This window comes from Manacus candei, unplaced genomic scaffold (assembly GCF_025592945.1).
Source record: "Manacus candei isolate 608988 ecotype Guabito, Panama unplaced genomic scaffold, ASM2559294v1 h1tg000088l, whole genome shotgun sequence".
Taxonomy (NCBI): domain Eukaryota; kingdom Metazoa; phylum Chordata; class Aves; order Passeriformes; family Pipridae; genus Manacus; species Manacus candei.
This window is the reverse complement of record NW_026138136.1, coordinates 3,983,558-4,010,015: the sequence shown is the minus strand read 5'-3', so window position 1 is coordinate 4,010,015 and position 26,458 is coordinate 3,983,558. Positions and strand designations below refer to the sequence as shown.

Below are 26,458 nucleotides of genomic sequence, written 5' to 3'. Positions count from 1 at the left end.
TATTTAGTCCTGGACTGAAAGGAGCAAGAGAGTACTGTGCGTAACACTCTTCCTGTTCAGCCAAGAGCCTTCCAGGCAAGAAAACTTCTCCACAATTATGTTTGCATGGGTAAGTGTGGCAAGAAAATCCTGTGCAGGGTCTGTTGGATAGACTTCCAAATCCTACACAGTGACCTTTCTGTAAATCTTGGGCCATGCATCTGATTGCTGAAGCACTCAGGAATAATACAGAAGAAATGCTGTGGTGCTGAAAAAGAAATTTTAATTAAAAACAAAGTTTAGCTAATGAACTATGCATGAAACTAAATTACATAGACAGTGGCACCTGGTCCTTTCCTGGGTTTGCACTCATTTTGTTCTGTGAGAATACAGTGGGACTGTATACTGAAGATCCTTATTCATATTATCCAAGTTGCAAATATTGAGGATGGCAGGTTTAGGTAGATGTCATTTGAGATTTTGGGCACAGAAGATGAATAAAAAACCATAAGTTCAACTATTGAAAAAACTGAGTATTTTTGATCAAGTAACAAAAGTGAAATGGTTTATATGACAGAACTGAGCCTTCCATTGAGGACAATTCTACATTTGGTTACATAACATCTTTTGTTCAGGACCAGATGCAATGGGCGCAAAGTGGAACACAGGAGGTTCTCTCTGAAATCAGGAAACACATTTTCACTGTGACGGTGACCGAGCACTGGCACAGGTTGCATAGGAAGGTTGTGGAGTCTTCATCCTTGGAGATATTCAAAAACCATCTGGACACGTTTCTAGGCAATCGGCTCTAGGTGGCCCTGCCTGAGCAGAGTGGGTTGGACTAGATGACCTTCAGAGGTTCCTTCCAGGCTCAATCTTTTTGTGTTTCTTTGATCCTGTGAACCCTGCTCCACTTTATACTCTTGATATTTTTAATATTTTCTTCATAGCTACAGGAGTTGGAAACAGGATTTTTTTTGGGTAAAAACAAAAGTTGAAACTAATAAGTACAAGTCTCTGATGAAATACCTGGCAAGAGCAGGATTCTACTGTCTGATGCATAGGGCCACAGGGGCCTCCAAACAACACTTTAATGGTTTCACTAAATTATAGATCTCTGCTCTCCATTTTGTTCTCTAAGATGAAATAAAACAGTGCTTTCACGATTAAGTGTATCTGTACTGTATCCAGATCTCTGTCAAATGAAATCACTCTCACTGGTCTGGCAGATCCTCTCTGTTCTTTCATATTCCCTGCTTCCCTTTGGCTGTACATGTTAATTTCTTCAATTACTGGAGAAAAATAAGGTGGAGGGAGTGGGTAGAAACAGTGTGTGTATCAGTAAGAGACTGAAAAACTGCTCGTGGTGTTCAAGAACTCACCAAGGATGCCAATTTTCAACAATGTGTAGAGCTTCCTACTTTCACAGAAGTACAGTTGGAGGTGAGCAAAAGTGAAATTTTGGATAATTGCAATAAAGTTACATTTACTTGCCAAAGATGGAAGTTACCAAATGTGGCAGAGTCTAGTGTGATCCCAAAGACATAAAAGATCTGTCATTTTATTGGTGTGGCATTCCCTCCCTCTGCAACAATTTGCACTGCAGAAGCAGCTTGTTCAAATTCTTTCTCAATTCTTTTGCTCTTTAAGCTGGCAGGAAAGTGTTTAGGTTTTTTTTTTTTTTTAATACATGTATCAGAGAACAGAATAAGAATGAATACCCAGCTGGCATGGTGTGAATTTGCCAATCAAGCATGACTGTATCACTCACTTTAAACTAGCTAGAAATGCATCCAGACAGATAGCACTACTCAGATGTGGCTTTTCTAGATTAAAAAATGGCATGTCATTCATCCCAGGAGTCAAAAAATAGAAACAACAAAAAAAAGCCAAAACCAAACCCTGTAAGATTTACTTACAATCTATCAGGACTTGCTAAAAGCTTTCACACTAAGGGCAAATCATGCCTGACAAATTTGGTGGCCTTCTACAATGGGGTTACAGCAGTGGTGGATAAGGGAAGAGCAACTGACACCATGTACCTAGATTTGTGCAAAGCATTTAACTTTGTCCAAAGCACGATATTCTTTTCACTACATTAGAGAGACACAGACTGATGGATGGACCACTTGGGGGATAAGGAATTGGCTGGCTTGTCACATTCAAAGAGTTGCAGTCAATGGCTTGAGGTCCAAGTGGAGATCAGTGACAAGTGATGTTCCTCAGGGGTCGGTATTGGGACTGGTATTGTTTAACATCTTTATTGGTGACATAGACAGGGGAATTAAGCGCACCCTCAGCAAGTTTGCCGACAACATCAAGCTGTGTGGTGCGGCTGACAGACTGGAGGGAAGGGATGCTATCCAGAGGGACCTTGGAAGGCTTGAGAGGTGGGCCTGTGTGAACCTCATGAAGTTTAACAAGGCAAAGTGCAAGATCCTGCACCTCGGTTGGGCAATCCCAAGCACAAATACAGGTGGAGAATGGATTGAAAGCAGCCCTGAGGAGAAGGACTTGGGAATGTCGGTAGATGAGAAGCTCAACATGACCCAGCAAGCCAACTATGTCCTGGGCTGCCTCAAAAGAAGTGTGACCAGCAGATCGAGTGAGGTGATACTCTCCCTCTACTCCGCTCTTGTGAGATCCTACTTGCTGTAGTGCTTCCAGCTCTGAGGCCTCAAACATAAGAAGGATGTGGACTTGTTGGAGCAAGTCCAGAGGAGGGCCATAGACATCAGAGGGCTGGAGCACCTCTCCTACAATGTTCATTCTGGCAAAGAGAAGGCTCCAGAAAGACCTTATAGCAGCCTTCCTTATAGCAGCAGTATCTAAAGGGGGCCTACAAGAAAGTTGGAGAGGGACTTCTTACAAGGGTTTCTATGGAGAGGACAAGGGACAGTGGCTTTAAACTAAAAGACTTTGTGGATGCCCCATCTCTGGCAGTGTTCAAGACCAGGCTGGATGGGGCTTTGAGCAACCTGGTCTAGTGGAAGATGTTCCTGCCCATGGCAGGGGTGTTGGAACTAGATGGTAGTTTAGGTCCTTTCCATCCCAAATGAATCTATGATTCTAGAATATAGTTTGCATACTTAAGCTGAAAGACATGGGAACTGAAACAGAGCTGCAAATTCAGTTGGGAACTCCCTACAGCCGACTACTCACTGCCCTGGAAGGGGAATGTTTGAACTGAGAGACTGTTAAAGTCTACTGTGAGACCAACAGCTTATATTTGCATATATTTTCATTATTGTGGATGTGGAAGTGCTCTGGACACAAAGAACTGTGCAGGACTGTCAATAGAAAGGAGGTTCACAATATTCTGAAGAGATGACTACAAAATCTTGAGGACTGGAATAAAAGAAATTAGATGAAATGCAATAATGGAAAACATATGGTCATGCACTTAGACATTTTTTAAAAGCATTTCTATTGTGGACTGTAAATGACAGACAAATAGAAGAAGGTGCCTCTATTTGTCACTCACAGCATGACCTGAACCACCACTGAGATTCAGTCATATAAAAAGCATACTGACTGTATGAGAAAAGGTAATTTTGGAAGAAATCAGGAAAGAATACCTCCATTGCAAAGACTGGCAATAGTTTGTGAAAGCTGTTACACACTGCTTGTCAGCTACGCTAAAGAAAGCTGAATTCAAACTTTATCTAGTGCAGTAAAATCTGAGTTACAGAGGCTCTGCCTTACAGGAGACTAATAAAACGTACTGATAGGTTATACAAGCCAAGAGTGGCTATGACTACTGCCTATAAATACATTACAGATTTAAATGCAACAGAAAGATAAATGCCTAACTGAAGCACTGGATGGCAAAGGGACAAATGGGTATGAACTGATCTTCAATGTGTTTGGGCTGGATGTTAGAAGGAGCTTTCTAACCTAGCAACGAGGGCAGTGCTGGTCTAGTCCTCCAGCAAGAAGTACAGGAAACAGCATATTTAGTTTAAGATGGATCTAGTTGTGTTTATGGAAAGAGTAATATGGAGCATTTGCTCCTACAACCTGCTTAGCAGACCAGACAGTAGTATGCAGACCTAGCAAGCTTTTACACATCCTGGCCAGTGTAGCTCAGCAGCCCAGTTTCTTTCGGCAGAACCAGCATCATGAAAGTTAATGTGCCCCACCCTACTGAGGAACAGAGCTCTTCTGACATCTAGCATCAGCACGGAATTACAGAAGAACATTTACTTGGCAGAAGAAGCCAGTATCGAATCCCCTATACCAAAAAGAAATTGCTTAGTCTTAGTAATACAGGACTTATCTCTTCATTGCCATATTTAAAAAGGCAACGGTCTGACTTTGTGTGTCTGACCACTGAGCCTCCCCAAAGCTTACTGCTGGATTTATGGCCTTACTCTTGATTGCTCTGGTTAACAAACTACTCAGACATCTCCTCACACAGGAGCTATACCTCAGTGCAAGCCAGGTCTCCTCACACAAGCTCTATACCTTAGAGCCCATCAGTGGCATGCAGCAGCAGAGAGACCAAGGAAACAGGCAGTTCTTGTTCCTGAAAAATAATTGGTTTGTACAGTGGACTAAAAAACTTGTGTGAAATTGACAACTGAGACAGGAAAAAAAAAATCTCGTTGAATGTAAAGCATTGTCCTGTGTTTTCCCTATGTAAAAATGGTCACCGTGCTGTCAATTTACACAAAACTTTCAGTCGCACAGATACATACTGCGGGTCTGCACTCAAGACACATGCCTAACACCCTGTATCTGTGCAGTGCTTCTGACCTCTGAAGGGTCTCCATGTAAAGGATTGGAAAACCCTTAGACAGTAAAAGTATTGTGTTACAAAAGTCACTGCCTTCACCGTAAACATTTTTATTTACTTCCATCGGTACAAATGCTCCTACTATACATGCTGGGCTTCCATTCAGTAAGAATTAAACACACCTCTTACAATTCAGCAATAGCAGAGATGGTCCCTTTGCTTTTTCCCCAGCCCCACTCACGCTGGTTTATTAGTGAATAATAAATAAACCATCCCGGACAGCGACAAACGCTGTGCCAACGGCCCTCCTTCCTCGACGCCCCTGGGGAACCCTCTCTGCTTCATTCACCCATCAGTGCTATCCCCGCACGCCAGCCTCCGGTGCTCACCACCAGCCCTGCCCGACCTGGCACCGCCCCGGGACCCCCCACTCGCTCCCCGCGGGGGCGGCCCCGCCGTGAAGGCGGGCGCTGCTTGCCCTGCCCGCCGAGCGAGGAGAAGCCCCTCACCTCCCCTCCGGTCCCGGGGGAGGGGGCTGCCATCACGTGTACTTCCTCCCCCTTCTCTCTCTCTCCCTCCTCCTCCTCCCCCTCCGCGGCGGCGGCGGCGGCAGCAGCAGCAGCAGCAGCCGCCTCTCGGCTCCGCTCCCTTTGTTGCAGGCGGAGCGGCGGCGCTGCCGGGCGCCGCGCACAAAGGAGCGCGGCCGGGGCGAGGCGGCAGCGCCGGCGGACAGGCGCGGAGCCCCCAGCCCCACCGCCGGGGACAGCCCTGCCCGTGCCCGGGCGGCGGCGGCGGCAGCGGGTCCGTGCGGCCGCTGCGGCGGGGATGCTGAAGGTGCGCTCCGGCGCGGCGGAGAAAGGAGGGTCCCCGGGCGGCGCCGCGGGCTCCGGTTGATGCTGCGGGCCTGCCACCGCCATCCCGCTGCCGCCGGCGCTGGTCCTCGGCCGCCCCTCGCCATGCTGGGAGAGAGCCCGACCGCCGCCCGGCCGCTCCTGCGGGCGGGACCCCCGCTGGCGCTGTGCTACACCTCGGCCCTCCTGGTTCTCGCCCTCTCCGCCCTGCCCGCCGGCCGCGCCTCCCATCCCCTGCCCGGCTCCGAGTGCCAGGGCGGCGGCAAGGGGAAAGGCATCAACTGCTCAGGTAATGCCCCGCCGGCTCCCGCCCCGCGCCCATCCCCGCGGGCAGCCCACGCGTGCACGTGGAGGGAGGGCTGAGCGCGGCCCCCCCGCTCCGCCCGGCCCGGCCCGGCGCTGCGGGCGGCGGAAAACAAAGAAGCGGCGCCCGCCCCGGCCCCGGGTGCGGCGGGCCAGCTCCCCGGCCGGCGGGGGGATGCCCCTCTCCGGGGCGGGGGGAGCCCCCTCTCCATCCTCTCCCAGCCGAAGGAAAGGGTTTTGCTGCCGCCTCTTGGCTTTTTTTGTTCCCCGCTGCCCCCCGCCGCGGTGCCGGCAGGTGCGCGCCGGCCGCCCCGGGGGCTGCCTGCAGCGCGCCCCCTCCTCTCCGTCCTCCTCCCCTCCGGTCCGGCCCCGTCCCCGTCCTGCCGCAGGCAGAGAGTGCGAGCCGGGCGGCAGCCGTGAGCGCAGCCCCGGACGGCGCTCACACGGGCTATTTCTCGGGTCTCACTCTTGCTGTGTGCCCACAAAACCCAGGACAGCCTCTCCGTCCGTCCTTCTGCCGGCTGTTGTGTAGATTCACTCTGGATGAGGTGTCGGCAGCAAAATACCCTGATGTGCTCAGAATAAGCTTTTTAGTTTTGGTGTTTTTTTTTTTTTTTTTTCCTGCTTTGTTTGCGTGACATATACATAATATACATAAGTATACGGTGGTATTGTAGGGTTGCAGTGTGTATGAATTCGTTCGGCATGGCAGCAGCACGTTTTCTTAGATCTTGAGAGATATGGTGAGTTTAAAGTAGAACCAAGTAAATACACACAACATAAAGTTTACAGTTTTTCAGAAAGACTTCTTTTTCTTCTAAAACTACTATCTACAAAAGGGAATTTATTTTTTTCCTCCAAAAATGACTGTGTATGCCTCCTCCTGCTTTTTAAAATGATAGGTTTATTCCACTGCACGGATCGCCAGCAAGAGCTGTGCAAAGTGCCTTCTCCAAGGTGATGAAGGTTTCTCACCCTGTGTGCAGAGCGCCCTGCTCCCATTGTCTTCAGTGGGATTGGAAGGCAATTTCCACATTGGAAGGAACTCTCAGTACCTGGCAGGATGAGGTCCCCAAATTGTAAAACAGATTTCAAGAAATGAGTGAACGGAAGAGTGATCTTCCTCCCAATTACATTTTACAATATGGATAATGCTGCTAAAGCGGGCTATCAAATTCACGGACCAACAAACTGTGGCGAAACGATTTTGCAATATAATAAATCTGCCATACACTCTTGATATGCTCCTTTTTTCTTCATTTTACTCAGTTTAGATATATACTGTTTACTGTGTGATATCACAGTCCTACTGCTTTGCTGCTGCCTGACTTTTCATTCTATTTGTATGAATATGATGGTTATTTTTGAAGAGAGGTTAATAGGTTAATGTGTCACTGGCATTAGCGGCTTACCCGTTAGAGACATGTGGGTCATTAGACCATGGCATGTGCATAAATCAGTGAGATTAAATATGGGAGGCTGGTGAAATATGTGAGGAAGTTTCTAAGATGATGTGGAACACAGGGATACCATTATTTAGAAACCAACACAGAAAGAGAGCTTTCCAACCTGGAATTAGAAGACCGTATGCTGTATCGAAGGCATTCAGAATTATTCAGTTCTACTAAAAATAGGCAGAAGCAAGTATATGTACTATATACATACTTGTGGCAGGCACTGTTTTTAGTGTAACTACAAAAACATGGAAAGAAAATTTCATTTAAAATGCAGTAGTCAGCTTCTGCTATGTGTTAACTGTTTTGTGCAAAACTGCTGGGCTTCAGTTATCAACTTTAATTTTGAAAGAACTAACATCAACATACAATATCTGGGTCAGATTTTCCCCTCACTTACCTTTGCATAGCTTCAGTAACTTTTACTGGAGAAGCTACTCCTTGAAAAAGATGTGTTTCCTGTAGGTTCACTTGGGACCAGATGTTGGCATTGGCACCTTTCTCAGTGGACTGCTATCATGTACATTGCTGTTTATAAAGAACACTACTCCTACTTCTTCCAATGTTTGGACTCTCTGAATTACTTTCCATACTCAAAGAAGAAAAATTCTTCTCCTTTCCTTTGCTGTTTTATCATTTTTATATGAGCATCAGTTTGACCTGCTGCCCTGAATAGTTTTTTACACTTCTTGAGAGGGTTCCTGGGCTTGTAACATTTTATCATCACTAGATGATGTAGCTACCTGTATGTATTTGTTACTTCTTTTCAGAAATGCTCTTTTACTGCTACAGAATATGCTCCTTAATAAAGAGTTTGCTGTAGCAAAAGAACATTGCAAGGTGGAGGACATAGGCAGACAACACGAAAATTAAGATAAGCTTTTTCAGCCTTGATTGTGCTCCTTTGGCACATGCATTGCAGATTGGCCTTTTGTTAAATTATGATATAATTGCATCATCCTTGGCCAAGGGAAGAACGTACGATCAAGTGATTAGAGAAGGAAACGGAGAATTAAGATATATCTGCAGTTAATTGACAATCTGGACTTGTATGTGTTTGTTCATCTGCCAATCTTTCCCCTGCTAAGCTAGGGAAATAAAATAGTCCCATTTTACCCAGAATAGGGTAAAAAACAAATTGGTATTTCTTTCTGGAAAAGAGAGTCTTAGGTTGATGTTTTGGAGATGCTATATTATTCCCAGCACTGCCTGTAGTCTTCTTCTGTAACATTTCTGATACTTACTGGCAGTCCGTGAGCCAGGTGGCATGATGATTGCTGCTCTGCTCAGGCTGTGAGATAGCCGTGAACTACAGGGAGTTATTGAGCATCCCACGTGTAAAGGTAAGTACAACACGTAGCTAGTTCGTGAGCTCCTAATCTGATGGTACTCTCCAGAGATACACGCTGCATGTGGGCATCTTCGGTTTCAGTTTGAGTCTGGTTGAATCTTCAGTGTGAGATACGCTCCAGTCACCTGTGTGGCAGCCACAGAGGTTTGATCATAAGTGACCAGATGCCATGGATTTGGGTGGAAGATACACAGACTCGATGAGAGATATTATTGCTCAGTGCCTTGGTTTGGGTCTGTACACCTGGGATTTTAATTAACAGGGATATGTTTCCGTGGATAAGCCTTTCAGCGTGCTATTCCTTCATGTGATAAAATAGGCTTGTTTGGGACGATTCTGTGCTCTGCCTATGAGTCTCATAGGCTATGTGCTGTCCCCTTTTTTCTTAAGTTCTTTTTGAATGAGTTGGGTAAAGATAAAGTTGTGTCAGAATAGCTTGTTGAGGACTGAATGAGGTCAAGGAAAAATTAAGGACGCCTCTTTTACAAAATTTCTCTTCTGAGGGGTATGAATGCACAGTCAACATATCTGAAATTGTAGATAAAAGTAGATGGAAATTAAAGATTAAGGAGAGGGAAGGGAATAGAGGGACAAAGTATCTATCCTGTGATAGGGTGATGGCTGAATCTATGATGGGGCGTTTATTGAACATGGAAGTACAAGCTGTCAAAAAGCTTGCAAATTTTTAGCAAGAACAGAAGAGAAAGGTACACTTGAATCATCCTTCATCATTATCTCAACTTTCAATATGCTATGGAAACAGTAGAAAAAAGAGAGGAGGAAAGATGAGAACATGGTAAGCCAAGACTACAACAAACATAAGCAAAATTCATGTGTTGCAATACTTTAAAATGTGGTAGGATGAAAAGGGAGGGGTAGACATCATCAGTAGGGCAAAGGCATCTGAAGGTTGAACAACCAGAGTGGGTCCTGAAGAGGGATGAGAGTGGAAGATACTGACTGGTACACAAGCAGAAAAGAGTAAGGAAGCGCTATGAGAAAAGATAGAGGGGGAACAACTTAGAGAGGATGGACATGGGTGGCAATAACTGACCACATCATATGCATACCTTTTTCCATCGTGTGAACAGAGTTTTAAAGGAAGAAGAATTGGGAAGAGCACAGAAGGTGAGTGACATGAGCAATGTGAGATCCAGTTCAAATGCAGATACAGTGCATTTGTTTTCAGTACTTTCTTAAAAAACTTCGTGTCTGTCCTCCAGATCCTGTAGCAGGGATCCTCCAAGCTTACTATCACTGGCTACCTATATGTATGAACTACCTAAGACGGGGTCTCAAACTACTCACGTCTGCTACATTTACACTGAGGTGAAGACTTAAGTTTATTAGTGAGTTGGCCAAAATGAGTTTTGTGTGCACTCCTTCTCTCTCTAGACTATTGCATTGTCTGAAGCTTAGGTCCAGGCTGTCCCTGCTGTGACAAGCAAGAGTGAACACAAGCATGTATCTCCGTTGGCCCAGTCCATGTGACAGATGTGAACACAGATTTGGTAGGATATAAACCTCAGGCACTGCTGCTCTCTGGAGCTCAGCCGTGGTTTCTGCCTGGGCCCAGTGGGGACTCTGAACCAGAATGAGTTGTGGCCTCAAGACTGGCTTTCATCTGTGCTTATCAGCTAAAACAGACGTACCCTTTGTAGTTTTTGTTCAAATTAAGTGGGTGAGGGGTTTCGTTTGGTGTATCATTTTAAGTTATTAATTTATGCTAAAGATATGTAGCCATGTTGGAGAGAATGTAAGAACAAGGGGTGGAAAAGAGGTACAGGTTCAGGTAAATTGGCCCAACTATTTTAAGAAGTACATTTCTTTTTACATTTGCATAGATAAACTTGATCTGAAATGGTAGATGGGACTAGAATAATTGGTTATTTTATTTAAGATACTATGAGTTATGTTCCAATAAATGAATTATAACATTTGAGCCAAATAAATATGATATGTGTTTGTGCGAGTTGAACTTATGAAATAAATGATCTAAACTCAGGTTACATATCACTTTGAGAAACTATCATAAGGCATGAATATAAATCAACAATAAGTAAAAAGTAAAAGCAGTGATTAAAAAGAGAAATTAAAACTTGGACAGTAGCATGCACATATTTGTTTCTCTTTAATGTAATTGCCTAGACATGAAATGTCCTTACAGTACAGATTCTTACACTGATTAAAGAACCAAAAGGTGATTAAAGAACCAAAAGGTAATTAAAGTAGAATTGAAAGTGTCAGAATAGCAGAAAATCATCTTGTAGTAGGTATCACTCCGTCATTGTCACTAGTGGGAACTGGCAGCGTGATAGAACAATTGAGGCTTGACTGAAGGGATTGGATTGAATCCATTTTCTTTATTGTTTTTTGAAAAGGGGAGAAGAGGAGCTGTGTTTGTTGTGGAAAATATTACTAAGAAAACATTCTTTCTGTACCAGGATTTTTCTGATAATTCCTATTAAGAGGAAAACAACAAGTCTGGCTCTTTTCTTGCTCTTGATGTAAGGATAAATATTTTATACTTATAGCTTGTCAGTTTTCTTCTAGAGTTGACAGTAGACTGGATAAAGAGGAGAGTTAATATTTACTTGGACTTGGAAAAAAGAAGGAAGCTGCAGTCAAGCACTTTGGGTAGGGAAGCACTAATGCAGAGAATCCCACCAATATCAACAGGAGGCTCAATTTACCTTTTTCCTGTAAAGAGATTATCACATTCCACCATTGATTCATCACCTGGAAGTGCTTGTGGCTTTTCCAGCCTGTGGTCAGACTTTGGTGAGTGTCCACAAAGCAGATAGTGGCAATAGTTTCGAGGATAAAGTAGCTGTAACATTTGTGGAAGGAAAAATGCTGAGCACCAGGCATGTTGAAAAAGGACCTATTCTTCTGATTCTAGACTATTGCATATCCTCCTTAATATGTCCTTACAGATACTGTGGAACAAAAGTGGAGATAAAGGACATGTTGGCATTATTGAGGTGAAAGCCTGTCTTTTTCTAAACAGAGTGTAATACTTGATAGAGCTTAAGACCAATGACATTCTTTATAGAATTGCTCTTAAAAAAATTGTTCTATCCCAAAATAGCTTTAGGTAATAAGAAAATTATAATTAAATAGTATGCTGTAAACTGAATAGTCTCTTTAATTGCTGTAGTTTATTCCTATATCATCTTGAAATTGTAACAATTTAGAAATACAGAGAAATACAAGAAGAAAAAGAGAAAGAGTGTGAGAGTAGAGTTGTGTTTTGTGGAACTCCTGTGTAGAGAAGGGCTTGTTTGACTAAATTGGTCGATAGTAAATTGTATTTTATGATGCCATTTCTTGGCAAAATGGGTCTTCTTTGTATGATATTTTTCTTCTACAAAAGGATAAGAAGGTACAGACAAAATCTGATTAGGTGTAAGTTCAGCAATCAAAATTGTGATCTGATGAAATTAAAGTTTCCTGGAGATCCTGAAATCTGTCTATTTGTCTTGATGAACAGCTTTGATGTATCTTTGGTTCTAATTTAGTTCACAGATGGCTTCAAGGGTATGTGAGATCAGAACTATTTAATCTTGTGTTATTAGGAAGGTATCTAGTGGTGCCATTAGTTGTTTAAATATTTGGGATTTATGGGTCATATGTTCTACTATTTATTTGCTTGTTTATTTAGAAAAAAGAAGAAAATCAAGTCTTTTTTTCTCTTCAAGATTCTTACCAGGGAACTTGTGTGTTCTGTGGAGCAAGATGCCAGTGAAAGTCTTTGCTAGATGAGTACCTAGAAGATTTCTGTTCTCACTGACCCAATTACATCCCCAGACCTGGCTGACTGGGAGCTGGGAGACAGACCAGGCTCTGCATGCATTTGCATATCTATTGATGTGAATTTCTCTGTTTTAAAAGAGCAATTTAGTGTTATACTGATATCAGTGTTCAATTTCTTTTAAGTTACTCTAATGCTACCTCATTGGTCATAGTGTGGTTTGTGAGGAGGCAGTGTTTGACTAGCAAATCGGCATTTATTTTAGGATAATTTAAATTCTCAATATAGTAGACAATTTCTAAGGACTGAAAAGGCAGGACTTTTCTGATAATAGATTATGTGTTACAGCAACAGTGCCTAAAGGATCTGGTTTAAAATAAAATTAAATCCTTGTAATACCTCTCTTTTGATTTAGTATTATAAAAATAAATTTAGTTGCAATTACAGTCTTGAAACACCCACGTTATATAACTGTGTTCAAGTTGGCAGGATCTTTATCCATGGTTCAAACATAATGTTAATTAAGACCAGCAAGAAAACATGTTAAACTGAAAAGAAAGAAAATCGGGAACAAGACAGAACTGTCAGTAATTTTTTGGAAGCGACATGACTTGTCTTGGTAGCAGCTGAGTCCTCCCAACCTGTTTCTACCAGGCTGAGACCTCCCGCATATCTTAAATGGGTGTAAAACTCTCTGTACTTTCGTAAGATGCATAGAGCCTAAAGAAAGAACAGGTACAGTGTTGACAAACAGACAAAAGGGTGTTCAGGACATGAAGTGGTTCTTTTCAGGTCTTGTCTGGAGGCCAAAACGTCCTGAAATCTGGCTCTGCCAGGCCACAAAGCTGTAGGCAGCCTCCTTCCAGCTGCCAGGCTTCCTGGCAGGCAACAGCCGGGTTCCTCAAGAGAAGACCCTGGGGCATCTTCTCTTTCCTCACACTAATCTCACAGGATCCATGTGGAAGCAGATGGGGTGAATGGGGGCAGTCAGGCAAGCCAGAGAGTTGGATCTGTGCAAACTCTGGTTAATCTAGCCTTGATCACCATAGCATGTTTGAGTTGAACACAAAATGCTCAACTTTAGGGGCTCCAATTGCTTTACCCCAGATCCAACCCTGACTATTTCCTGGACCGTCACATTCCCACCTACCTTCAGGAGTTTGACAAACGTCAGTGTTCACCTATGGCTGACAAAATCTTTATTTAAGAAGCGTTTTAGCCAGTTTCAGTTACTAACTGATGAGACCATTGCATGCAATGGTGAAAGAAGGAACACACAGCCCCCAGTGAAAACATGCTGTCCCATGTACTTGCATATGACTGTAGAAAAAACCTTGTATGAACACACATAATTTAGCAGTGGGTGAGAAAGTGTCCCATTGCTTAAACCTGAAGCGTATGGAGGAGTTTGTTGTACCTTAAAAGAGTTTTACCTGCTTTTCTCTTCAGAGACGTTTCACATGCAGTTTCACATATGACTGCAAAGAATGAGCATTTAGATAAGCTTCATTTGCAGAAGTTGCTAAATTTCCTCTAAAATTTTAAACCAAACAAGAATCTTAACAAAAGCAACATAAAAGCTTGAGATATGGAATAGTTAAAGATGTTGGTGCATATGCAGAAAACATCCAAAATAGTCTAGGCATTCACAATGAGTGAGTGCTTTTGAATTCTTGAGAGTGTTGATAAACCACACAAACAAGACATAAAGTCTTTAGTTGTTTGATGGAGATGGCTAAAACAGTGTTTTCAACAGGTATTTCCATAGAAAATTTGATAAAAAAATGTAGCTGGATAGCAGTTTGTTGCTTTAAAATTCAGGGAAGCATTGATCTAATGAAATGTTTACATTTTGCTAATTAGTATTGACTCTGATTGTGTGCTGCCTCTATCTGACCCCTCTGGGAGAGACAGAGGTCAATGTGTTGTGCCAAATGGGTTCTCTAGGGCAGCAGAGAGCAGCAGAAAATCCTTAGGCTAAAGAAAGGGACCCCCCTGCTCCCCCCAAGCGATATAGCCATGTGCAGTGGTGGTCAGATGAACAGTTCCTTTCCTAAAGCACCACGTTCCTCCTGCAGCTTTCTTGTCATCCTCCATCTCTCACGAAGTTTGCCTAGACAATTCTGTGAGGCAGAGTTCTTTTTCCCTGTCTTGATTGGAAGTATAATTTTATGGATGTATCATTTCAGGGTTATAAAAGTGAAAATAAAATAGGCAGGCTCCTCTTGAGGTTATAGAATTGTTTTGTCATATAAAATGTGGGTTGGGAAGGCAATTTATTTCACTGTATTTCTTCTTTATTTTAACTGCAAAGGATGTCCTTTTCTTCACTTGCACAGGTGTTTACACCTTCACAAAAGTAGTTTAAATGTGTTTGAAGTGTGCAAAATTGGTTCTGTGCTGTAAGAAATACTCATTTTCATGTGAGAAACTAGTGGCTATGGTAGGGATAAAACAAAAATTTTGGCTAGAAAACACGAAGAACAGATACCTATTTTTTTTCTTTTTTTTGTTAACGAGAAGAGGTTTATTTTTATCTCAGTGCTCTGTGCTAAAACCTCTGTCTGCAATTTAGAAGAGTTATCCAGGTGAGAGAACACAACCTCCACATTTGCAAGTGATATTTATGCTGCTGACTGAACAAACAAAGAGGATCACTGGAACCAGACTCCGAATTTGAGTGTTTTGGATGATTTATCTACCAGATGGTAAATGCAGTCCAATGTAAAAATTAGTCTGGGAGCAGGGAATCAATCATTCAGCACACTGATCAGCAAAGGGATTTGGGTGTTATAGCAGAAAAATTAATGAGCTGGCAATCCACTGCAGAGCAGCATTAAAACAAAAGATACTACACTGTAATAAAAGAGTCCTCACCCAGAAGACAAAAGAGATGAACATCCTGCTTTATTAAACACTTGGTAAACCTAATCTAAAACAGTGTATTAGATATCAAACCCCTTATATTATTCAAACATAATGATTCAAAAATTCAGTATCGAAATGTGGAAATCAGAGTTAATTTAGGAAAGTGAAGTTTTTCGCTGCTTTCACAGTTCTTTCCCAAATATATAGGCTCTTCTGTCATGAGAATTACTTACTACTATTCTATATTATGCCAGTTGATATTTCTGTGCTATTTAAAGTCACTCTACAGTGCGTTCAGAATTACCTAATGAAAAATTAGAAGATACTAACTTTATCCCATAATTACATCTTTCTTTAAAATGCCTGAAAATGTGTCCCTAGCCCCTTTCAGTTACTTAGGCTACAAGAGATCAAAATAGCTTTACCACCAAGAGCTCTTCGTGACTTTTCTCTGATTTTTCTTGGGAAGCATTGGGTCTCCCTGTAGAAAAGACTAAGAAAAGGTGGCTCCTGTCCCAGTTTCCACTTTTAAGGTGTTTGGGGTTTTTTTATTATTCTAAGGATTAGGTGTAGGATAGGCTGTTTGGAAAATGACACTGTACACTATGACACTGCATCTGCAGGGAAGAAGGGCAGCAGCAAGATCTGACCATGCTGGTGTGAGGCCACTTGTCACAGGTGGAAAATCTGTCTGTGGGTCCCCTCTCCAGCCTAAGGCAGCAATGCACTTTGTGACTGCAGGCAGCTGAAAGAAAGAGGTTGAAAAATATCTCTTTTCTACTGTAGAAAGCTACCTGAATCTCTTCTTGTGTGTCCTCTGTGAGTAAATGCTTTTATTTTTCAAAACAACCAAGGAGCTAGGAGACCTTTCAGCCATACTATCCTGATTTTGGCCTTTTCTTATTTGTTTTGGTTTTTTTCTTGGGGGTGAGGATTGGTAGGTTGATAAACAGCTAGCACAGCACACATGAAAAATCTCATGTATATCCTGCAAATATGATGCCCAAATTGTCTTTCAATTTCTTAGTATTTCTTCTGGAATCACTTAAAAATAAAAAAGATTTCTACAAACAGAGGGGAAAGGAGCTGATGGTCTGATTACCTAAACAGTAGAGTGAAGCCCACTACCTATGGGGTGGGAAGTGCTAACCACTGCTTAAAATCAACAGGAGCTCCTAGGTCATGGCCCCTGTGAAAATCAAATTTCTCAATGCAAAGAGTAAGGGGTAAGAACCTGTAAATATTAGTCTCATAGAGCCCTACAGATTAGAGGTGTTAGAAACAATAATTTTCCATTGTCTTGCAGCCAAGCCTGTACCAACCTGATGGACTCAATTGCCTACATTTCTCCAAGCCACAGAGACATGTTTAAACCCAGTTCAGCCTGGGTGTAAATGAGAACTGTACCTCAGTAAGTGTTTGTGTATCTCAGGATTGAAATTGGCCTTTTATGTCATTTCAGAGGTGTGGGTGTGAGATGAAGGGCAGAATTCAGTCATGCATATTTACGTGTGTGTGTGTGTGGGGGGAATTTCCTACTATATTTATATGAATATTTGTGCTGGCTAATTTTTTTCTACCATTTTGGGTGTGCACAACACTTTTAAAGACAGCTGATCAAGGCTGTGAACTGAGTGTGGCTCTGGCCCTGCATTCAAACAGAAAACATGGATTAAATTCAGATTAGGAGTGACACAAGGTCTATCAGTGCCCCAGCAATGAGATGATTCAGAGCAGGGATGATAATGCATCTGCTGGCCCTCCTCACCCTGTCCCCCTGGCCTGACTGGCCATACCTGGGGGGAGAATGGGGTTCTGCTCCTTGCTTACTTGGCCAGCTGTTTGAGCACCTGGCAAAGTCAAGATGTCCTTTGCAGCATCTGGGCAAGGGCAGAATGGCAGCCAGCAAATCCAAGTTCCTTGATTCTCTGCTGTCCACCAGGTAATAACAGCTAATTTATGGCAATTAGGAAGTCTCCCTCAACAGCTGTAAACTGACACCAGGTGTATTTTGGCAGAGTGTCCACTAGCTGTGCTCCTTGGCCCCAGACCCATCGGGAAGGCAACTTTTGTGAGCTCTCTAATCCGCAGTTACATTTGCCGAGGGAATCCCCAGCAGGGAACCATGAATAATTTCCACCTGCTTTGTGCTGTGTGAGTGGCATGATGGGAACAGGGAGAGATGGATGAATATGTTGAAGAAGAGGTGGCCTGCTGTCTGCCCTTTAAATAAGGCTTGTTTCTTAATCTGAAATGCTGGGCATTGCAGGTCTAGTGGCTTTGTTTGGCTTGCCAGTGTAGTGAGCTGCAGAGATGCCATCAGCTCAGAGTGAGCTGGACTTCCATCAGTTCTCTGCAAACCTGGTGGCTCTACCAACCCTGTGCCAGACATCGTTGTTAGAGGCTATGAAGCAGGAGAGCATGCCTTGCTCTGTAGATGCCACGCTGTAGCCCAACTGTAAACTCCCAGCCCCTGAAAATCTGTCCCAGGCTGGCGAAGTGGCTTATCAGGTGCTCTGGGAATTGTATTTCTCCTTGTGTTTCAGTATGGATAAATGAGCAGGCAGAGAGGAATTATTAGCTATAGATTAATCTGACAGGAATGTGTACGGGAGAAAAATGTTATTTCAGTAAGCTGAGCAGTGATTTGTTTTGTTTTGTTTTTGTTTTTTTTTTTTTTTTTTGTTTTGAAATCTAATACAGTTGTTAAAGTTTGAAAGGAAAGGAGCTGACTGCTCAGGTCCTTCCTGGCTTCTGTAACTTACTGGAATTACCAGAGCTCATTAAGAAACCTAAATGATCAAGCAGGGGCTTGTTTGTTTGTTTTTTCCCTGTGACTTTTATGTGGCTGGTTATTTTGTTTCTTTTCCAGGGGTTTTCTGACTGTTTAATTACAGTTTTCAAAACTAGCCCTAAATAGCATAGTGTATGGGTGTTTGGAGGAGAGAGTTTCTGCAAACCTAATTATACTCCAGCACCATTCATACTGCTAATGTTTCAGGGATATTACCCAAGAGTTAATTTATTTCCTTTTTCTGTATACAAAATAGGAATCTAATACTATTTTTACAAAGTCTTGTGTATCATAAGAATGCACCACAATGATTTTTTAATTTATAGATCTGCTAAAGGATTTTCAATGAGACTGAACTGCAAGAGGAAACTGAGGGTTTTGTATTAATTTGGAAACTATGAGATTTAACTGTTAGATTTTAATCTCTTGCATGGAAAATACTCTCTCGTTGGAATTAACTTCTATTTAGTATTCTGAAAATGAAAAGGTACTTAGTCTTTTGGAATCAGTAACCACTTAGGATATTTTTATAAATTCTTGATTTCGATGTAGACTGGCAGGATCTGTGGGGACCCAGTGGTATGGTTCCCTATAATTAAGTTTTGAAGTATATCCCTGTTGTTTCCTTCTAGAAAAAGCCTGTAGCTTTAGAACATTTAATGCTGGCATTAAAACCTTTCAGACTGCAACAACCTTTAAATTTTTTTTTGTTGGATAAGTCACTTGTTTAAATAAGTTGATGTTTCATTTCCTATATCTAGCTAAGTTCTGCAACTTTGAAATAGGTATTTCTTTCTGTTCCTGTAAAGAGAAAGGTAGCATTCTCACAAAAGAGCTGTCATATATGCTGACTGTCATGCTAACAATGTGTCATCCACATGGCTGGGGGATATCTGCCGTGGCATTGAACCTCCTTGGTCACTGTTTCTGCACTCAGGCCTACTTTTCATGATCACATATTTCATTCTTATTAACTCCACTATATACTATTTGCTTAACTGTATTTTACCAATGGAATTTAAAACTTTGTTAAAAATATATTAAAGAGACATTAGGGACATTACTGTAAATATTCTTGCAGTAATTTTGCTCTTATAATTTCTGTTTTCAGAACCTCAGGAACATAACCAGTAACTTTTTTGGATAAGTTTTCAAAGATCTCTAAAACTTACTCATGGTCCAGACTAACCTGAAAACTGCTTGACACTTTTTTTGATGTTAATTAGACTTTAAGTCTGGGTGATAACTTGTATGTTAGGAAAATTGTGGATTAGGATACTTAGATTTTTTAAATTGAACTTGATATATTCAATGAACAGCTTCCACTGCTGTGAATTACTGCATCCCGCTTGACTTGCTTTGAGGAAGAAAAGCATCCAGATGATGAGAAATGCCCAATTAGTGAACATGTCTGGAAAATCTGATTTGAGAAACTCATCTAGCATTGCACAAGAACATAAAAATTACATTTGCTCAAATAACATTAATTCAGGAATCTTCTTGTTTCTGAGCACTTGATTTGTGGTTTTATTATGGCTTTGCTTAACATAAGTTTCTTCAGAAAAAGGAACAATCCTCCCAACTAAGCCAGGGAAAACACAGACATTTCTTAGGATGAACTGATTTTTAAGTGGCTGTGAGGAAGACTAAAATCATTATATCCTACCAGAGACGTCTCACTTGAATTAATGGCATAATGGATACCATTGAAAGTAGTTCTGCTCTGTCAACCAGCCACCTGAAAAACAGACATGGAATTTTTCTATTTATTTACTGAAAAGCAAAGACCTGGCAACCCTGGGCTCCCTCTCCAGGCCTGGGATCCCATGTTTTCCAATGGCTGTTTTTTAACTATCCTTGCCTCTTCCACTCTGTGGTGTCTCTTCTCTGTCTTTCCTTGTGGTCTTCTTTCTGTACCTGGCAAGTCTTCTTCCTTCACAGTCAGTTCTCAGCTTTTTACTTGTACTGTTTTCATCTCTCAGGCAAGGAAACCACTGAGCCCATATGAATATGACATGTATGACAAATATACAAGTTTACTGGCTCTGATTTTTGATGCTGAAGCCACAGCTCACCTGGAACACCATGAAAAAAGAGTGCATGAAAGGGGGAACCTGTGACCAATTTTGCTGGTGGTGTGGAACAGATAAACCTCTTATAGGTTTATCTATATAGGTTTAAGGTTTTTACCTTAAAATTTCAGGTGCATTGGATATATTCTCACATAGAAGAATACAGTGGTCTGAGCCTTAGCAATCATACCTCCTTCACTACACCTTGTACCTCAGCTCCTGAATGCAAACATGGGAAAGCTCAAACACCATAATGGTGTGGTTGCAATTTTGTTTTTAGAAGAAAACAAACAACCCAACTGTATGTCCCTCAATTCCATTCTTAAAAACTAGACAGCTGGAAATTTTCTATGAAAACAATGAGCCTGCATGCTATAAGCAACTTAAAACTTGATCTTATGATGGAAAATGTTGTTATATGTCATTAACTGAAAACAAGAGCAGTTCCCAGCTCTGTGTATTATTGCAACTTTAGAGATAGCAAGTTGCATTAAAACAAAGAACTTCACATTTGCTTGAGAAGCTGTTCAGAAGTTAGGAAATGCCAACATTTTGGACTATGAGGTTCATTTTCTCAAGTAAGTCAAATATCCTCGTTTTCATGGGAATGTTTATGAGATTCCTTCCCAGCTTATCCTGCAGGAGCTCTGTACAGCTTTTTCTTTCAGGGTCAGTAAGACTGTTATATTTCTTTCTATGAAAGGGAAAATAATACAAATGAAACAAGTATTTATTCTCTCTATCTCTTAGAAAAATCAGCTGAATAATATCATTAGATGACTCTGGAAAACACTTTTGCAGAGCAGGAAGGGAAGTTATAGTGTTCAGTTTTGGGGGGTGGGTTGCTTTTGGTTTTTAAATGTGACAGAAATCCCAATTCAAGGTATGGTTTTATGAGAGGGGTTATTGAGTGTTGACCTTGCCCAGGGTTTCACGCTGTTGCTACTGGCTGTGTATCCCATCACAGACCTTGTCCTTCTTCAGCCTTCGGTGTACTCCACTCTTAAATGGGTCCCCTCGCTAAAATGTGCAGACTCTAGTGCAGCAAAAAGTGGGTATTTTCTTTTCTTAGTGTTATTTCTTGGTTCTTAGTGTCACCATCTCTGGAGGTGTTCAAGAAATGACTGAACGTGGCTGTGGTCTAGTTCACAAGGTGGAGATCGGTCAAAGGCTGGACTCAACAATCATGGAGATCTTTTCCAACCTAAATGATTCTGTGATTTTGTGACAAGTACTAGATGTGAGAGGGTCACGAGGTCGAGAACAGGAAGAGATTGCAAGGAGATGTGAGTCCTTGTCTCTGTTGGCACCAGTGAACTGCCTGCAAACCGTGCCCTTGCTGCACCTGGAGAAGGTCCTGTAGCAGGAACTCCTGCCAATGCTTTGCTGTTCAGCCAGTGGAGCAGTGTGAACTCCAGAGGTTAACCAAAGAGGAAGATAAAAGTTTCAGAAGAATGTTTGTACCTCTTTGCTTGGCTAGTGAGGCCATATATATATTTTACGTGGAATAGTTTTTGAGTGAATTCTTGGTGTTTCTCCACAAACACACGTCAATAGTGAAACTTGAATGTCTCCCTTACTAGAGCCATAAATACATCTTATGCCATAGATTTTCATCACAACCCTGAAATGATGAATTTTAGTGTTTCTCTTTCTGCAAAATGGGCAGGAATCTTGTGGAGTAAAGAACTGATCTTTCTCAAAACAGGAAGTAGTGTGTGGTGCACGGTCAGATTGCCAGGGAGATTTTCTGCAGGTTTCCATCATAATTGAAGTCTATCAGACAGAAAAGGTTTGATCCCTTTTTCAGAGTCTTACATAGCCAGCGTAGAAGCACTGCGTATGATTCATTTTCTTGTTTAATTTGCCTTGTTCTTCATGTTACACTTCACTAAATATATTTACTTTTATTTCTGCCATTCCACATGACAGAATCTATCTGCACGAAACGAATTTTAACTGCAAGAAAGGTATTATGGACACAGAGTGAAACAGCAAAAGATGAGGCAGGAATCTAATGCAAAATTTTAAGCACTGTCGTACCCAAAAATGAGGAGCAATTAAACTTCTTATTCCACTAAAAAACTTGAAACCTGTAAAGTAATATGGTAGCATAATGGGAAGCATCTCTTAATGGGCTTATCCAGTTATTACAAGTTAAAAGCCGTTGCGTGTTTGGCTAACAAAATACTGGGAATACATTATCATTAAATGGCAGTGCTGATGCAGTTAGAACAATAACGATATACATAAACCTCACAAAGCTATTAAATTTACTGTACCTTCTTTGAGTAGCAAAAAAAGCAAAGAAAACAAGACACAGCTGTAGGGAGAAAAAACCCCACAGGATGAAACCAAGAAAGCATGGTAGCTAACAAAAAAAAGAGCATTCACCTTGAATGCACAAAACAACGCCAAACAACCCAAAACATAAACCTTTTATCTCAGAGGAATCCTCTTTTTTTGAGTTAGTGTCTCTGGAAACATGCTTGGTGGGAGATTTTAATCACCTAATCAAGCAAGTAACAGAAACATTAATGATTTCTAACCTGCTGAAACTCATTGTCTCTCAGGGTCTGCTTCATCACCTGAGCTTACAAGATCTGCATCTTCCAGCTTGGCTCATGATCACAAACCCCAAGGAAAAAAGGCTATTTCTGAGAGAGCTGTGTGAATCCTCTCCACTTAAGCAAGACAGTTGATTTGAGTCACTGTATAAAATATACAGGGGTGTTTTTTTTCCCCTTTGTGTTTATGGAAGCAGTCTTGCTAGGCACTGGACAGTAGGGAAACTGAGGACACAGTGGCTGTACCATCCTTCTACTCCTGCCCTTCCTTGCAACGTGATGTCACCTGTGTGTTGGCCCTTGGTATCTTCTGTCTGAGCACAGGCAAACGGGTGAAGGTGTTCAAGGGTACATGTCTCTACTGTAGCTGGCTGCCTATGGCATGTCAAGTCAATGAGCCTTTTGGGCTTGGCAGTGCAGCCAGTTTGTAGCCAGTCTGTCCATCCCACCTATATTTCCTTAGCTGCTGTGGGAGATGGTATCACAAGTCTAAATATATAGCACCTCTACTGCTTTCCCTTCAGATTCTTCCTTCATGGAAGACAGTGAGGGAGTCAGCCATGATTTTCACTTCTAAAACTCCTGCTGACTGCTCCTACTAGTCATCTTCTCCTGTCTTTGAAGATGGACTACAGGAGGATGTTCACCTGGGGCTGAGGTGTGACTGACCCACTGATTGTTCCCTGGGTCCCCTTCATTGCTTACCCTTCCATAAAGATGGGAATAATGTTAGCCTTTTCCTGATTGACAACAGCTTCACAATCATATCAGTCAACTCTGTCAGATCCTTGGGTGAAACCTATCCTGATGGATCTGAACATACCTGGTTTCCTCTGAGTAGTCTGTCTTAATTGCTGCTTGGCTGTTGGCTGGCCCTCTGTGCTCTGAAAGAGGTTTATGGTTGCTGGGACTTGGGAGCAGGCTTTGTCTATGAAGACTTGTAAGAAAGGACACTGAGTGGTACAGCCTCTTCTTTGATTCCTGTTACTTGTCTCTTCCCCATTCATCAGCAGACTCACATCTTTCCTGACCTTCCCCTTGCAAATAGCATTGTGGTAGAATAGTTTCTTTTTAACCTTAATGTCCCTTGCTAGCTCCAGCTGCGCTTTTGCCTTCCTTTCTTTGTGCCAGAGTGCCCAGGCAATGCTTTTGTTCTCCTCTTGTCTTGCCTATCTTTGTTTACACTTGTGTGCTCCCTTTTTGTATTTTCAGTTCATTAAGACTCTTTTCAGCCAAGCGGGCATGCTGCCAGAAAGGTGAAGTGGAGACGGAAGCCACCGAAAGGTGCACTTGTGAAAAATACAGCGGGTGAATAACTTCTCTAAAGGTTTAGGCCGATGAGGGTAGAGAGTTTAAAATAAGACGTAGCAGTGTCTGTCTTTGTCCAGGAAAAGGACGTTGACTGAAAAGAGGTGAGGGCAGGTGAAATATCAGACTGTTTGTCCTGCTTTTCAGTAAATTTTTCATTTCACGCTAAACTTCATATTACTGCAGCCACATTGCTACCAAACCAGCTGTGCACAATTCACTGTGTGGAGTCAAAAGTGGACAGGCTAGCAGGAAAGTAATGGAAGCAGAGAGTTTTCCTAGGAAATTAAATAGTTGTGTGTGTCGATGTAGGAAGAGTCTGCTGAAGGTCGGTGTGTACAGGAGTTTGGAGTGGGCAATTGGTGGGGTATCAGAAAACATGTGGCAGGGTGGCAGGTGAGGAAAGCTGTTCCTCAGAGAAAAGGAGTTTGAAGATTAAAAGATAAGAGGGAAGAGTTTGTTGTTAAGTCTGGATCAAGAGACTGAGACAGGCTAAAACAAATGAGAAGGGAACAGTCTTCAATCAGAAGTGAATGAAGATTAAAATTGCTTTAGTTCAAGGCAAAAGTTGAAGAAAGAGGAAGATGGAAATATATGAACAGAAGAAATAGTAAAAAGTGATTTGGAGACATCAGCTTGGAAAGAGAGAGCAAAAATCTTGCTGGCCTCAAACAACGGAGAAAGCATGGGGTGAGAACAGGAACTCTTCCTAGCTGTTGGGGAACAAAACTGGATCATCAGGAGAGAAGAGGCAGTGTGTGGCTGGGAGGCAGGAGGCAGTGAGGAGGGCACAGTGCTGAGACTCTGGCAGGAGAGGTTGTGAGCAGCAACCAGGGTGTTGGACAAGCAAGTGGAGAAAGGGTGTTAAGTGAGAAAGAAGGCAATAAGGGATGATATTGCATCTAGCTGAGGAACTGGCTGAGAGAAAAAGTAAATAATTAGGAAGGAGAAACATGTTGAAGGTTCCTGAAAAAAACCCTCCTACATCAGGAAGCGGGAGAGGGGAAATCAGTTAATCAAAAATGTAATTCCTTTCTTCTTTTTTTTTTGTCTCTCTTAAAAACCCAGAAAACCAAAGCTTCTCCCTGCTAGTGTATATCTATCTAAATCCTCTTATCAGTTATTGTGGTTTCCCACTAGAAACATATATATATATATATTTCTCTATTTAACAGGCCATGAGGAAAAATGACAGATTAAGCCTCTAATACTGAAAATATGCACATGCTTAATTCTGCAGTCATGTACTTATGTTCTTAGCTGTTTTGTTAGATCAGAGCTGGAGTGCTCAGCCGCTTTAAATATTGAAAATGAAGATGCTTTCAAAAGGATTTAATGTTATTTCAGACTTAACAGATTTGGATATTAGATCAAGAATACTTAAAAAATACCCTACCCCACTTGCTGTGATATCTTTATACAACAGTAAATTCCATATATTTATCATTCATGAGATTTTTCAAAGCTGAAATTACTTTCTTAATGTTTATTATTACCTTTGAAAAGTCTCCTAATTAATTTCGGAAAAATATATTCAAAGTATATTCAAGTCAGAAATTAAATTAAGACACAGATGATGGTGGACCTAATACTCAGTGACTGGATGAAGTCTTCAAATTTAAACTGACCAGTATCTAATTCATTCAAAACATCTGATTAATGATTTTTGATGGAGATTTTTCATTGGAACATTTAGTTGTCCTTTCTAGTTAAAAAGAAATTATGTTGTTAGGATTTTCTCAGCATACTCTGATTTTATTCCTAGAGTTCCATATTAAAATGAACAAGGTTGATATGACAGAAGTTTCTAAACTCTTTTAGAGGCCATTCTACTTAAAAAAATTCAATTAATTTTTGCATTATTTTCTTAGATATTGCAAACTTTTGAGGAAGAAAGTTAGATTGGTGACAAAGAAACTGTGTCCTTTTTTCCTCTGATAAATATTGTTTATAAATATGGAATCACCCAATGTTATATTTTTGTCCCATAGTCTCTGTGAAGAAATGATGGTACAAGTTTACCTCTGTGACTTAGAAAAATGTCTTATTCCTCTTTTATGTAGTTGTTATCCAACATAAATGTTATGTTATTACACTGTCAGAGCTTAATGTTTACATGCTGATCTGCATTACATTTTATCTTGATGATAGCAAGGGCTTTTGTGATGAAATTTAGTATCATGATTTTAGATTCTTAAATCATTATATTTCCCTATAGGTGGATTTTTTTAATATTTAAAATTATATTATAAAGTTTAAATATGCAAGTTGTTTTTGAAATATTTACTATAATTTCTGTGTGTTACAGTATTTTCACAAAATTGACATTACTTTCTGTCCATGTCTTAAAATGTAAGGAGCTCATAATTAAATGCTCTTGTTATTGTTTTGTGTTTTGATTTGGTCACTTAGTAAAAAC

At 41.5% G+C, this 26,458-nt stretch overlaps 1 protein-coding gene across 1 annotated transcript in view; it reads left to right on the top strand.

Annotated features, from left to right (window-relative positions):
• Positions 1 to 2,499: 2,499 nt before the first annotated feature.
• TMEFF1 (transmembrane protein with EGF like and two follistatin like domains 1) overlaps positions 2,500 to 26,458 on the top strand; it is a 120,727-nt gene continuing 96,768 nt past the window's right edge. The window contains 4 exon segments of the mRNA XM_051812850.1: positions 2,500 to 2,589; positions 5,000 to 5,277; positions 5,279 to 5,465; positions 5,467 to 5,857. Of these exon segments, the coding sequence (XP_051668810.1) occupies positions 2,500 to 2,589; positions 5,000 to 5,277; positions 5,279 to 5,465; positions 5,467 to 5,857 (946 nt within the window).